The sequence below is a fragment of the Drosophila subpulchrella genome, chromosome 3L (assembly GCF_014743375.2).
Source record: "Drosophila subpulchrella strain 33 F10 #4 breed RU33 chromosome 3L, RU_Dsub_v1.1 Primary Assembly, whole genome shotgun sequence".
NCBI classification, from domain to species: Eukaryota; Metazoa; Arthropoda; class Insecta; order Diptera; family Drosophilidae; genus Drosophila; species Drosophila subpulchrella.
In genome coordinates this window covers 25,407,723-25,423,246 of record NC_050612.1, presented here as the reverse complement: position 1 = coordinate 25,423,246, position 15,524 = coordinate 25,407,723, and the positions used below count along the sequence as shown (strand labels likewise).

General features: G+C 43.3%; 1 protein-coding gene across 41 annotated transcripts in view; it reads right to left on the bottom strand.

Annotated features, from left to right (window-relative positions):
* LOC119553043 (CUGBP Elav-like family member 4) overlaps positions 1-15,524 on the bottom strand; it is a 279,958-nt gene that overhangs the window by 86,582 nt on the left and 177,852 nt on the right. For all 41 annotated transcript variants that reach the window (XM_037863108.1, XM_037863109.1, XM_037863115.1 and 38 more), the window contains one exon: positions 14,881-14,929. In XM_037863108.1, coding sequence (XP_037719036.1) covers positions 14,881-14,929 — 49 coding nt within the window. The remainder of the gene's footprint in view (positions 1-14,880; positions 14,930-15,524) is intronic.

The following is a 15,524-nucleotide window of genomic DNA, read 5'->3' as shown; positions in this document are numbered from 1 at the left end:
TACACAGTGCATTTCCATTCATAAATTCACCACGGCCAACGCTGCGTATGCGTAATGGGGCACTAAAAACCAAGTAACTGCACTGAGTAAACAAAACCGTTCGCCGTCTAAAATTTACAATTTTAGTTTTCGCAATTTCTGCAATCTCGCCAGCAGCCAGAGAATAGAAAAGAAGCTGCTCGCAGGCAGGATAGACAATTCCGACAGCCAAAAAGAAAATCTTATCAAATTTTTCCCAAGCTGGCGAAGTTTTTCGTGATGTCGGGGGCTGGTTGGCTGGCTGGCTGGCTGGCTGGTTGGTTGGTTATCCCCCAAAGTGCCACTGTAAAATATTTTATTGAATATAATAAGCAGTGGAAAAGTTTCTGTGCGCTCTAGCTCTGCCAAACGGAGACAAAGTTGTTGATGCCATTTAATATGAGATTGCAAACATTTTGCCTTCCTTCGTCCAACGTTTATTGCATTTGGTTTTTTTCTGTACGCTGCCTTGGCAATATAATACCTGCGTGTGAAATAACGCAAAGTTTATGCAGCGCAGAAAAACTTTGCACTTAAATGAAAACTACAAAACATTTAACTTTCGGCCAAAAAGAAGGCGACAGAATTTAAATGCCGCATCCCCCGACTCCATGAAACGCAGACTCGAAGCCCTTGGGCAACGAAAATGAAATTTCTTTTCGAAAAGTTTACACTTTGTAGTCTCGTCTTTGATGCTCACCGCTCTCAGAAAGAAAAGAAAGTGTCAAATTAAATTTAAAAAGTGATTTGCCGCGCTTTCAATTTGTTTTTTTTTCTCCCGCCCTTTTATGGAGGTTTTTTCTTTTTCACCGACTTTAAAAGCTTGTAAGCACCAGGGTGGAAATGCGAAAAAAATGTCATAATTTGCCTTTCCAAAAAAAAGTTTTAAGTCTCAACCATTATTGATTTAAATTCACTTCAAAATGTTAAATTAGGTGTCTAAAAGTATGCAACAAAATATTTTTGGCTTACAAAAAAATTCATTGCATACTTTCGGCCACTTTTAAAAAGCACTTAAGAACCCTAGTGATTTGTGTGACGCCCTTATATCACAAAACTTATATCTTAAGGACAACTAATTGCCAGCCATATATTATTTCCAGCCAAATTCGAAACGGTCAAGTTATCTAACTGAAAACACTCATTTAGATGGCGCCCGAAACAAAGAACAGAAATTGGCTGAGCCAATGATGAGCTTTCGACTGTCATTGACCAGCAGGTGTGTTTTGTGCCGACCAGACAGAGCTTAGCGTTATCACCGGCAGCCAAAACCCCCCTTCCCCTTACAAAAACCCCCTTTTTCGGTCCGTCTGGCCTGTCATGATTGACGGTCATTTGTCATTTTCTGCCATTTGCCCATTTATTTGGCCACAACTTTTTTAACCGCTGCCCAGCAAGCCAACACCAAAAACCGCACGCAAAAGTTTGCGACCCCCCCGAAAACCCCTTTTTGGAAACCAAACCAAAAAAAACCCCTGCTTATGGCACATTTGTCAGACGTTGACGTTATGCAAAAAAGCTCAGAAAAGTGGGGCGGAAGGAATTTGTGTAGGTGTTGCCAACATGACGCCTTTAAGCGCGTATAAATTACAAAAAGCCAAAAGTCAGGCAGGAGCACAGAACTGAAAAGGGTTTTTATTTCTGTTATAAATGAAGTTGCATACTTCAGGGGGGCGAAGGATGGCAGGGATACCGAATGCCTGGAAAACCTGACATGTCACGGCGCTTCGCCCTCAACTCCAGACCCCCTTTTCCAGTTATCGTTGCTACCCACGCCCCTTTACACAATTGCCACCCCTTTGTTCAGCCAGTAGCATTCATTAAAAAACGGAAATTTGTGATTTTTGGTTGGGCTTGAGGTAAAAAGAAAAATTGTTGCCTCCGGTCGGGATCTGATTTTGTGTTTAATTAGCCACTCGGGCCAAAACAGACAGCCCCAGGTAGTTGGCCATTAATAAGGGAACGAAATTCACTTACAAGTCTGCCCAGGCAGGCAAACAATTAATTATGAATATGTGGGTTAATGGTAATTTTCACTTTAATGGAAAACCCAGACTTTTGGTCCTTAATCATCATCAAAGAATTAAAATTAAATAGCATTCACGTATATTTATTAGGTCTTAAAGAAATATATACCTCTATTAATAAAAAAACATAATGATCTCTTTGGAAAATATGCCATGCTTTAATGCTTAATGTCATTAGGCTGGGAGAAAGTTTTTAATTTCTTGTAGCTGCCACGCCCCTCCTGGCCATTTGGCAAACAAAGTTTAAATGCAGCTGCGTTAACTTGGCCTCAACTCATATACACACACGTATGCAAATGGCAGGCAAAGTTTGCAGCTAAGCAACAAACAAGGTCCTGCCCACCTCCTGTGCACTCGACAGGAGGCAAAAGCAATCCATCAAAATTGCACCTTCTTGCAGGAGGAGTTGCTCCTGATGCCGCCGCCGCTGCTGCTGCTGCCCCATCCTTTTGATCCTGCCTCCTCGGCTGCTGCTGACTAAATTGAATTTAATTTGTTTTGCGCGTCGCACACATGGAACACAAGGAGCAAAAGCATTACAGCCCAATTCCACCCACCGTCGAGGCCAAGTTAAACACTCCCCAGAGGGGCGAAGAAGACGGCTATTGTTTAACCCCTTGGTGGCCCAGCTTTTAACCCCCTACCCCCCATTCGCTCCCCTGAGCCACCGGCACTCAGAGCGCTGCTTTTGTTAATTATTTGATGAATTTTTAATTGATTTTTCGCACACAGCATGGCGGCAAATAACAAAAGCTACAACATTCTTTGGCCGCATCTACATCTACACTCCGTAGACATGAAATGCGCTACATTTACATTACCAATACATGGCCAAATTTGGTATATATGTGTATGTGTGTGGGGGAAAAAATGTGCACCGTTGCATACTTTTAGTTGCTTTGTTATATTTAAACAAAAGCCCAACGACGCTGCTGCTCCGATGTATTGTTGCAACATTTAAATTAAGATAAATCACCGCAAAATTTATGGTTTTTAATATGCGTGCATGTGTGTGTGTGTGTGCCACACCCACCACGACGGCTTGTTGCCGCTGCTGTTATACAACATGGAAAACAATTTACTAAATTGCAATTAAGTGACATTTTATACCCGACTACAGGCCGAGTCGCAAGTGAGGTAATGGCCCAGTGACCACCCCTTTGGGGTAATAAATTTGAAATTGCGGTTTGGCAGTTTTAAATATTCAATTAGTTGTGAAATTTTTGCGACGCGGCCATGGAAAGAGCCCAGAAAAAAAATGCAAAAATGGAAAATGAATGCAAGAGTTGGCGGGGGATTTATGATGATAGCTGTCGATATTCGCCCTTTGCCAAGGACATGTTGGTGACCTGGGTGGCAGTTCTTAAATTCAGCAGACTGCAGAGCTTAAAGAGCATTTCAGGGATATTTTTGCATTCCGGCGAATGCCGCCAGTGGTCGCCATTTTATTGATGTCTTTTGACGCCGCACTCTGAACCAAGGACAGCAGGGACAGCAAGGACCAAGGACCAAGGACCATGGACCAGGACAAAGTGGGTTCGGACAATGGCAAAAATATGGAAAGAGGGAGAGAGCCTGCATTTCCTGCCCCGGCAGACTGCCTGCTGCGTCTGCTGTCAGTTTGAGAGATGACGGGGCAAGATCTCTAGCAGTAATTTATTTCAGGGGAGTCCCCCTCGAAAGCCCCCACCCCGAGGACCCTCTTCTTTATTGCTACCCCTGACCCTCTTTTCTGTTCCCCGAAACTTATTAATTTAGACTTTTTGTTTCGCAAATTCTCGTCTGTCTGCCCCTGCCTTCAGTTCTTCGGCTCCTCAGCTCCTCAGCTCCTCAGTTCTCTGGGTCGTTGGCCAAAACTAACAACAAACGTGGCTATTTCGGGTTTTTATGCTTTGGCAACATTTATGCAAATTAGTTTTGATTGTCCCTGGCTTGGTTGGTGAGAGGGGCTAGGAAATTGAAAGTTAATTTGCATGCGCTGCCCGATGGCAGGCGCCCACAGTTAAATACACAACAATAACTGTCAGTGGTTGGTCCACCCTAAAAGCAGCATTTATTGTTGTTATTATTGCATTATCCGTTGCACACTTTCAAGCGCTGTCGCTTTATTTAATTGCACGTGCATAATTCTTTTAAAATACAGTTGCAATTATTGCCAGCAGACGTAACTCTTGGGCAGAAATTTATCGTCTGTTTTCCAGTGGGGCTCATTGCTTATGCAGAACGGGCTTAAAGGGAGGGTCCTGAGTCCTGAGTCCGAGTCCTGCCATCCACTCTTCCTGTGTAATTTTAATAAGTTTTCACAGTTCGCTTCGGGCTGGCCAACGAGCAGGAGCCGTTTTAAGGAGCTTACTTGCATATTTATGTCACTTTCGGGGAAAAACCCACCCACATGTCCTTTTCTGGGGATGAGTTGGTAAAATGGATTCGGCTTCGGTTCTCTTTCATAAAGGAGACAATTTTCGAGTGGCAACAGCTGTTGGGCCAATCGAATGGGTCTTCGAAAACTAAATACCAAATAATAATTAGCCAAATGCCTGGTGGTTATAAAGCACAACTGTTGCCAAGGACTGGGGGTTGGCCATCATTTCTGGCCGAGAGACAAGCTGGCAGCACTATAAACTCATCAGCGTAATGAAATTTGCCATTTAGTCAGTCAGTGAGGAGGAGTCCATCAAATAAGCGAGCGAAACGCGCATGTTTTTAATTACAAAAACTGGATAATGCCCCGCCGAGATGAAGGATAACGTTAGTCAGCTACGAAGGACGAGAACGTCACATTGTCTGATAGTAAAAAAAAAGTACTAGGATAATGAGTAAAAAAAAATATGTGCTTGTACTTGAGCCCCTTGAAAATGTCAGAAACTTAATCGAATGAAAGTGAAGATGCGTTCGGCAATTAATAAATAAATGATCGATGGTTATGGGGTATATGGTAGATAAAAAGGTCACCATCCAGTACTTGCCATAAAAATTACATTTTATTGGCTGCTCGTTGAAAATATATATGTGAGCTAGTTTAATTGAAAGTTGGCAGGCGGCGAAGACGACTTTGCGTTTGCGTTTGACTTTGAAACGACATTCAAACGGTCCCTCGCGCTGCACAGAAGGGTAATAAAATTATGATGAAGCTTATGGCTCAGACCACACTCGCATTTGAGTGCCATTGTCTGCCTGTTAACATGCTCATTATGGCCTGGGAAAGGCAGAAAGCCAGACAGAAACTGAAACTCGTTCATGACTTCACTTCAATTATAATTACGTCAAACAGTGCAACAAGAAAATGTGCAACTCGAGGCAAACAAGATAGAACAGGACGAGAACGAGAATGAGGACGAAAAGCAGGACTCGTCGCAGGACGCAGGACTCTGCTCGACAATTGTGTGCGCAAAGGGCGGTTGGGAAGGGGGTTGGGGAAACAGAGAGACAAACAACTTGAAAGTGAGCATTTCCTTTTAATGCCTTTTGCTCATTTTTTCCTCTCGTCCTTTTTCCTCTTTTTTTTTTGTTTTATATTGCATTACATTTGCTCTGCCAGAGAACATTAAAAACAATGCACACAGAAAAGGACTCGACTCGTCCTGGCAACATTATATCCGGCCAGAAGATGAAAACTGTTTTGAAGAAAACTCATAATTGCTTGGCACAAATTGCAAGTTATAGCCAAAGTTAAAGGAGGAAGAGGGCAAACTACGGGCGTTCATCAAATAAGTTTTTCGCCTGGTCAGGTGGCACCGAGATCCTTGGATCCTTACGAAATGAGCTGATAAGGTGGGCTAATCGAACCGCCCGTTGGCATTCCGCTTGTTTGCTATGCAAAAGTAAACTTAAAGCTCTGCAATCCACTCGGTAGCAATGCACTTACTCCTACAAATCGCCTGTTGTTGTTTTCGTTGGGTCCTGGATGGGGATATTTGCCCGGGGCAAATGTGGCCGGCCGGCAACAAAACATAGTCATCGAGTCATACGGCCATCTATATAACCATCTATTTGGAGGGTGGGCTGGCAAGTCATCCATTCAGCCGGCCATCCATCTATCCATCCATCCATCCATCCATCCATCCATCTATGCAGTGCAGCAAGTCATGCAGCGGAGCTCGCTGACCCGCACGATGAAGCCTTTGTTGGTCCTGCTGGCCCTGGTCCTCCTCCACTCCTCCACTCCTCCCATTATCCTGCAGATCCTGCATGCATTTGGCTTTACAAACAATATTTGCCATGGCCCTGGTTGTTGTTGTCTTCACACAACAAACTACATCAGGCTCAGGACTCAGGATTCAGGACTCTGCTGGCTATTTGGAAATCCTCTTTTTCAGTTTTCAGAGACCCCCCTCCCCAAAAAGCCGCCCTCTAGAACAAACTAATATGCTATGCTTAAAGCGTACATATTGGACTTATAGTTGTTGTTGGCTGTTGTTATTTTTGATGTTGTTTGTCTGCCGAGGAGGAGAACAAAAGGCCTCCTGCCGCTGTCATATTTCGTGATTCCCCACTCTTGCTGAAAGGAGTCTCCCGTGGAGGGTCCAGAAACAGGAATAGGACCAAATGCAGGACGACCCCGGAGTTCACAGTGACGGACCCCGAAACGCTTTGCCTGTCCTACGCTTATCATATAAATTCTTCTGGCTGCTTGTTGTTTTTCGCTTCTGGTCCTGGCCACGCTCTCCTGATCCTGCGCCATAACAAAAAGGCTAAAAAGTTTAGTTGCTGCCGGCTCCTGTTATTGAAGGCTTAAGCGTCCTGCCAGCCGAGTCGAGTTAGTTAGCAGGAGCCGAACCTCCATCTCCACATCCCCCATCCGGTATCCCCTAAACAAAACAAACACACACATCTAACGTAAAATCAACGCTAGACGAAAACAACAGCAGAGCAATGGGTCGTCAGTCAGGAATCTGAACTGGGATTGCACTTGACAAAAAATAAATTCCTTCAAAATTATGTAACTACAAATATAAGGTATTATTGATTGTAAATACAAATACTTCCTAAAGTAGTACTTTAATTGCATTATATCTTCTACCAAAATTCTTTATCATAAATCAAAATAATAAATTGTTACTTAAATAAGGTAAGTAGATACACCATAAAATATACAACATAGAATTGCTCATGTAACATTTCCTGAAATGATAACTCCATTCAGAAAAACTTGGACTGAAATAAATTAAGTTTTTCTAAGCTGTTATTGATTTAAAATCCCAAGGAATTCAACTTTTTAAAAATGTTATGAAATCTCGAACTTATCAAGTATCACTGGAAATTGGAAGCTAAGAATGAATGTTACATGTGATCCAACTAGTAGGAATTGCAATTAATATAGCAAGTAACTAAATCTTAAGATACTTAAATCCGAATTTCTCCAATCTACAATCATTTTATAGATTTCTTTCAGTGCATCCCCTGGGCCATGTAGTCTAGAGTCCAGCTCCCTTATCCGTCAGGCCATTGATGTGCCGTGCTGATGCAGTTGCAAGTGCATTTACTCTTGACCGATGACGAGAGACTTGGCTCAAAGCAGTCCCTGGCGAATATTGTTGCATAGTTTTTGTGACACGTACGTGAGATCGGGTTCCTCGATGGGAAGTGGGCAGTGCGGGGTGGCCCCAATAATTTCCATATCCTGTGCAACTCTGGCTCTAATGTATTAACCGACCACAGCTCCTTGTGGCCTGCCAACACGCCATTTGGCCATATCTTCGAAACATTGCCAGTCGGGGGACGTGTAAAGGAGACAGATAGCAGTTTTATGCGTTCCTTGCCCCACCGCACTCCACTTCTATGTACATGTATATATACGGCTCATATACTTTACAAATCTTGATAAGTTAATAGAAGACGCTGCTGGCAGAAAGCAAAGACATGTTTTGGCCAGTTGGCTGATGGCTGAGCGGCGGGTGGCAGGGTGTTTGCGTGGAAATTTTGGCACATTAAGGCCAAGAGTAAGAGTCAGAGAAGCCAAAAAGTAAAATAATATGAAAAGTCTCATAAAAATAACAACGGGGGACACCCGTCCACCGCAACAGGGGTGATACAAGTTTTTCGGGCGAATTTTGTTTGCTTCCAGTCTGGCGACAAGTTTTCTCGGCGTGTGTTAATTTAGGTGAAATCAATATTGGGGCGTAGGTGGCGTTCTAACAACATTTTATATTAAGGCAGCAGCAGGAGGACAGAGGGAAAATCTATAAAAATTAACGAGCTGCAAGTAATGTAGCATACTTGCTGTCATCAAATGCGCTCTGCTGCCTTCAATGGCCATTGTTTCAAAATGCCAAAGCTGCCCTGTCTGTTTATTATTATAATGCCATTATCATTTTTATTATTGCATTTTAAATGCATTTTTTTTGTGTGTTGCCCATCTTTTCATAATTTTTAATGCCCCGTCAGAGAGCCACAGCTCATTAAGCAGGGATAACTGCAAGGAGCGGCGACTGTCTTGACTTGCCGGTGGTGCAGAAAAGATTAATGTTCCTCACGTGTCCTGCGCCTGTCCCTTTGGCCACAGAGTTGCCCTGCTCAAAGTCGCTTCAAAGTCATGTGCATGATTCTATAGGACTCTGCTCCTCCCGACAAATGCATTTAAAGTATGTGCAGCTTATATTCCTTGGTTTGTCCTGCTTTCTTTGTTTTTTTTCTACCCCTAACCATAAACAGAAATAGCCCTGAGCTAGGTCAATCACTCTATATCACGCCAAAGTAAGGAGGAATTCGGATTCTGAGAAGGAAGCTGGTCCAGGATTTGAAAAAGAACATGGGAAATAAGATTGGTCAGAGCTAAGCAAGAAACTTGACTCTTTTAAGTCAGTTAAATATTTTATCTGTGCTGAAAATCAGTTCTTTAGGGGAAAACGTATAAATTCAAGCCATAATAATAAATCAATTACTTTTAACTTCCCCTTTTAAGCCTTAAATAAGTTACCTACTCTCACATTGTTGCCACCACAACAAACTGTAACTGAAACGTCCTGCACCTGCCACGCCCCCAGGTACAATATATACTCCCCCCCCCCCCCCCCCCACTAAGCCAACCCAGCACTCGTAACTATTACCATAACATTTATGATTATTAACCTACAATGCGGGGCACTCTAAATGCAATTAAGATTACGATCTATATTGCATTTTCTGTGTTGCAAAAAGAAGCCTGGCAACTCTGCCACGACAAACAATTAAAAACAATGCGCCTCCATCTTCCGTTTGCGTCCCGCCGGCTCCACGGCAATAAAATGCTGTTCCAGATGTTTATCCAGACCGCTCGCCCATATTGCATAAGAAATAATTACTTTTTATATTACACATACGCCCCGCTGACCCCGCCGGCCACCCGAACTCATCTAAGTCTATTGATTGCGGTCACAATTTCACCTTTCTGGCCCCATGCCCCCCCCCTATAATATCATCACACGAAAGTGTCGCGTTTGCGTGTCGCTTATCATTGGCTCTTGGCCAAAACAAAAATGAAGACACCCCAAAAAGCAGAAAGCCAGGGCAAAAAGCGTCAGACAATTGCCGCACCGATAAGATCGGCCGAAAAGAGAAATGTTTTTGTGTGTGGTGTCCAGCGGGGACACCACCTGACTGAAAGGAAGGCCAAAAGGACCCTAATCGTGGCTAAGCCGCGTCAACTCTATTCAATAAGGCGGAATGGCTCATAAATTGGATGGGGAAGAGGAAACGGGGGACACAATTCAACTGAATTCCCTAAGAGACCTTCTAAATAGAGCTCTTTAAATGAAATAATTATCTCGAGTAAGCCTTAGTTTTTGATCTGTTGGGTCACATAATGTAAAAAATACATTAATGTTATATTATATATTTAGTTAAGCATCAACAACACCATTTTAAATATTTTATTATATTATATTATTATACTAAACCTAAAGAAATATTTTCTACATTTGAAATTCACTAATTTTTCTGGAATATGATATTATATTTATCTATAAAGCTGGGATACTCAAAATTTACTCAACATATTTTTGGATTTAAACCTTTTTCAGTTGGAAAACCTTCTAAGGCTTGGAAAAATCACGCACTGTAACCTTTTAGAGCCCATTTCCCTGGGCTATTTCATCACTGCCTTTCAGTCTCCTGTCAAAGGTAATCATCAGCCGGCTTCTTCCCATCAAAAACGTCTACGTCAACAAACTTGACTTTTGGTATTTTATGCAAATGCTTCAAGTGTCACGGACTAAAATGGCAATTGAAACGCTAATGATGACATTTGGCAGGCCTAAGCGGCCCAAGGAAAACAAAATAACAAAATAGCAGAATAACAAACTAAAAACAAAACAGAGAGCGTGGTCTTCGTGAGCTTTTCCGTTTCCTGTTGGCGCTGCGCTGGGAAAACGAAAACATAACAAATCGTTTTCTTCTTTTTTCTGGCCCCGTTTCGTATTCCCTTCGACGGGAAAATGGAATGGGGAAGTTTCCTTGTAGGCCTCTGGCATTTTTACGAGGCATTCAGCCAATTGACAGGCTTCAGTCGCTCGTAAAAACAAAATCAAGCAACGAAGAAAAATGATGCGCAGAATGGCCGAGGAAAACTGTCGAAGGGAAAATGAAAAGGAAACTATATGGCCATTGAAATGGCCTAAAAGTATACTCAAATATTTAACAGCGAGACCGAAGTAAAAGTTTAAAAAACATTAAAACGCATTTAGCAGGCTGTTTCTGGGCCCTCTATGTGTATAGTACTTTCTATATATAGGCAACCGAATCTGTTTGCCCCGCCCATAAATACTTATTATCGCTTATTTGAACTTGCGAATGCTGCCGGCAGCGATGCTTGTGATTTACTTTTATTTGAGCTGGCTTTTCCTTTCCTTTCCTTCGCTTTTCCATCTCGTCCCCGAGCCAGTTTTGTGCGTGAGTTGTCAGTGCGAAAGTGAGTGCGAAAAAAATCGATTTTTATTTCGTCTGCTCGGGGAAAAAAGGTCAAAAACAATAAAAGCCTAAATACACATACGAGCCTTTGAACTGGCTTTGATAAAAGCGACGCAGTCTCAGCCGCAGGACGAAAAAAAAAAGCGAGGGGAAGGAAGTCCTGCGAGGAGGGTAAGCCTCCAATCAATGGCTGTGCGTCGCTTTTGGTACGTGTGAATTTAAGCTGATTAAAGAATTGAGCTCCTCCGCCGGAGAAAGGAAACGCAGAGGGGAGTGGAAAAAGAGAGGAGAAAGGCGAGAAGAAAAACGCAGAAAGGCAGAAATTGATGTCTGCTTTTAGGCGTAGATGCTGCCTTGGCTTTATTTATGCCTTTTGTCTGGGCTCGGAGGCTTTGTTATTTGGGGCTTAGTGGCGAATATCCGTCCTTTTAATTTGCACCCCACAAAAAAAAAACGCCGAGAAGTGGGGAAAAACGCATGTGGGACAGATAAAAAGAGGCAGTCGCGGTCGCAGCTGAAGCCAATCATCATTGGCAGTCAATCTATATTACAAATTCAATTGAATTTGTCGCTCTTTATTTGCGCTAATCAAATTGCCAGGGCTGCCATAAAAATGTTGACACTAATAGGGCCGTCAAGGCAGGTAGAGAAAGAAAGTGTCGTTGTCTTCTTTATGGTCAAAAGGATATAGACTTTTTGGGCCAAGAATTCCCACAAAGTGGGAAAATACAATTCAAATGCGTAATCAGGCGTAAGAATTGGGGGGCTGGGTAAAGTGAATGGCAGCAAACGAAATGAGAAAAGTTTGTTTTTTCGAGGTTGAAGGGGCGGCCAACGCTGCGTATTATTATTATTATTAGTTTGCGGCCCTAAAACTTTTTGCAGCCTGCTTATTAGCAAGGGAAGGGGTTTCTGTTTCATAGCTCATTGCTTTTCAATTTGATCAGACGTTGTCTATAATGAGCTCTCCAGAAAGTTTGCCTTTACCGAGGGTTTTTCATGCATACACATATGCGGTCTACATATACGGAAGTCCTTTAATTTTCCTTCTTCGATGTTGGGTTTTTTCTATCTTTTTCTCTGTTAATTTTCGACTGTCATTTATCATCTGAGGTGAGGGATGCGTGGAAATTTTTATGGAGTTGATTTTTAATCTTTCGCAATCGCTACCCCGCAAAAGCCCCCCCTGCAGCACCGCAGGAGGAAATGAATATTTATAAGTATGATGGATGAGGCGAGACGGGAAGTGCCCCAGGTGGAAGTGGAGCGGAGCAGCTGATTTACTGACGTGTGACAAGGAGTCAAGGATAAAGGTAAGGAAATTAATGCGTAGTTAGAAGCATAAATCTGTGCGTCGTCCTTGCAGAGGCAGCAGGAAATGGCAAGGATTTCACAATTTATGTTTGCCTTTGCCCGGCTAAAGGCAGATTCTTTGCGCTCACGGGTCGTATGAGTGATATTAATTTGACTTTAAGTCGCTCTCTCTGGCAAACGTAACACGTCAACGTAAACGTAAGCGAACGTATGCAATTTACGTGACATCATTACGTGTTAGACAAGTACAAATTACGCGTAAAGGGGGGTTAAGGGGGCAGTTTGATAATGATGAAGCATGGTGTGTTAGTGTGTGTATCTGCGTCTGTGTGTGGGTGGAATATCAAGATAAATAACTAAGCAAGGACATGTGTGTGTTTGCCAATGAAACAAAAGTCATCAGACTTAGATATGGCACAGTAGATTGCAAATGCGACAAACGTTCTCGGGACGAAGGACTCAGGACGAAGGACTCAGGACTCCAGACTCAGGACACCAGATGAAAGACAAAGGCAACAAATTGTACTCGAGTTCTGGTTGGTTTGGGATTTGGGCTTGGTTTTTTGGGGTTGGGTTGCCGTTGGTCAAAGCCCAGACATGTCAACAATGCCTGCCTCAGTAAGTTAAAATTGATGAAGTTAGCAGGCACGAAACCCTTTTAAATCACTTTTCCTCCGGCACTTGTCAACACTAATAAATGTATTCATATACCTCTCAACCCCATTCATCTGACAGTTTTTAGCCCCAACATTTCATGCTTGATTTGAGTTTAAATAAATTAGATTTCTTTGTGCGGCGGCTGAAAAATGCAAATGTCAGCGGGTGAAAACTTGCAGCAGCCGGCCTGCTCGAGACCGGCAATTAAACTTGTCCTTGTCTAATTGCATTTTGGCCTAAGCCAAGGGGCCAAAGCCAAAGATCCTTGCTCCCCCACAACACACACACACACACTAACACAAATGGGACAAGTCAAAAGTCGCAGGACTCGGTGCCGAGTTGCCAAGTGCTCTGCTGATAGCGGCCCAAAAAGTTTAGCGCTTTAATTTCTTAGAAATTTGTTCCAACAGAGAGGCAGCAAACAAAGTAACAAACAAAAATGTCGACTTGATTGCGTCGCTGATGGTTTGGTGGGCTCTAGGACTCCAAGTCCAAGTCCAAGAGATGCGAGATGCGAGCCTCAGTCCTTTGGACCAGGTCCACAATTGTGCGGACAGATTGCCGGCAAGTTGAGCTGAGCTGAGTCGAGAGTTGCTTCAAGTTCCCAATCCCCAGCGGATTAGAAAAGTTTAAATTGTTGCTGGCGAGAAAGGAGAAAGCGAGGAAGGCAGAGCCAAATCGAAGCAGCCAAAGAAGAAGAAACGGATGAATAAAGGGAGCAACGTAACGATTAGTGCTTTCATGTCCTTTGCCAAAGTTTAAAGGTCATCCGGAGGAGGGTCCTGCGCTCGCTGCTGATTTGACACATCAACTTTGTCAAGGTTTTTTGCACCACCAGCGACAGCGACTGTTATGAGCAATGGCTTCTAAAACCCTCCCCCCCCCCCCCCCCCCGAAGTCGAAGTCCTGCCAGGACCTCTTGTATATGTATGTGTGTGTGTGTGTGTGTGTGTGCACTAGCAATTTGTGCAATGGACATTTTCGGGCGCTGCCATTCTGTGATAAGCGCTGCCAGCTGCAAAATGTCTTAAAAGATTGCGGAGTGCACTGACTTTCGGTCCAATTCAGCCCCACAGGCATCCTGCGATGATTGCGAAATTTGTAGCATACTTTTGTGCGATTGTACCTTTTTCAGTCGGGGCGAGCGAATTCTGTGGGTTCTGTGGGGGCGGGTGATATCGAGGGCTGCCCGCCCACACAGCGGGTGGCAAATATTGAAATTACTTTGAAGCTGCTGCATAATGAGCCTGTCAATAAGTTTATCAAAGCAACAACTACTCGGGCCGTGGCCTGACCCAAAAAACAAAGTTGAAGTGCTGTGTAAATTATGCAAATCTTTATCATTCTTTTTCTGCCCTTCGAGGGGTTTGGGGGGGGGGCGAATCGAGGGGACTTGGCTCGATGGGCTGTCACAAACAAGCGTGAAGCTCGACAACTGTGTGAGGGGCCCAGTAAAAACAATATGGCGCCCTGGCCAGCGAGGCCTGCCCGCTCTTCTTTTTCCATTTCCACCACCCCCGAACCCAACCCCCTGCTGACTGCCATTGACAGTTCAACGTTGTTTTGCTATACGCTTTTCCCATTTTCTCTACCTTTTCCAAAGTATTTTTTCGAGGTTCGCTTTGGTTTTTTTTTCTTGCTCTCCTTATTTTTTTTTTTGTGAAATGTCAAATTTTTGCAGACAGTTTTGACAGTTTATCGAAGTGCGCCCGTAATTTTTGCTGACGTGTGTTGTAGGTGTTGAAAATAGCATGGGCATGTTTTAGGGGTGAGTGGGAAAAACTTTGGCTGGCTCTGCACTTTCCGGCTGAGTGCTTTGGCACAAAAACTTTCCCCCAAAAGAAGACGAAGAAGACGGGTCAAGTTTTTCGTAATTATTTGTTTTGGGTCACCTATGGAGACTCACAAATTGATTTTCTGGCGGGGAGTCGAGAATTCTACGGTGGGGGTACAAACATGAATATGGCAGGTGATTACTTACCGCTGCGACTTTCATTTTCAGCTGGCTTCAGCTGTAAAGCACGGTTCATCTGCAAAGACAAAAAAGAGAGAAAATTATTACATGTATGCACAGGAAAAAAACACATAGGGATCAATTGATATTCGCATGGTAGCTTATGAAGTAATGTGTTAACCACTGAATAATGTAATCTTGATATTGAGAAGTGGCATGTCTTGGATTTTTTCTCTCAAATCGAAAAATATGGGAAAATACGAGAAAGCACCCTAAAATAATTTTGGAATGAGAAGAACGAGAAAGGAATATTCGAAACTCTCTGAAAGAAATCCTAGCTAGTTTTATATAAATGATCATCATATCGTATCCATATTTTTCCCTGTGTATAAAGAGATTTTGCGTTAACGGTGTTAGCTGGCAAGTCCATTAAATCATGGTGGTTGGCACTGGCCCCCTCAAATTCAATCAACTTTCGTTGGCGGTCGAGAGGAGGACCTCTTCATAAACACCTCTCCCAAAACACATTTGGCCAGCGAAGCATTTTCAAGCATTTAAATGCCACTCAATATGCAAGCCCATCTCCTGTCGCCCCGTCCTCGTCCTTTTGATCCCGATCCTGCACATTTGCGCTCATTGCCTTTTACCCACGACTGGGCAGCCACATCCTG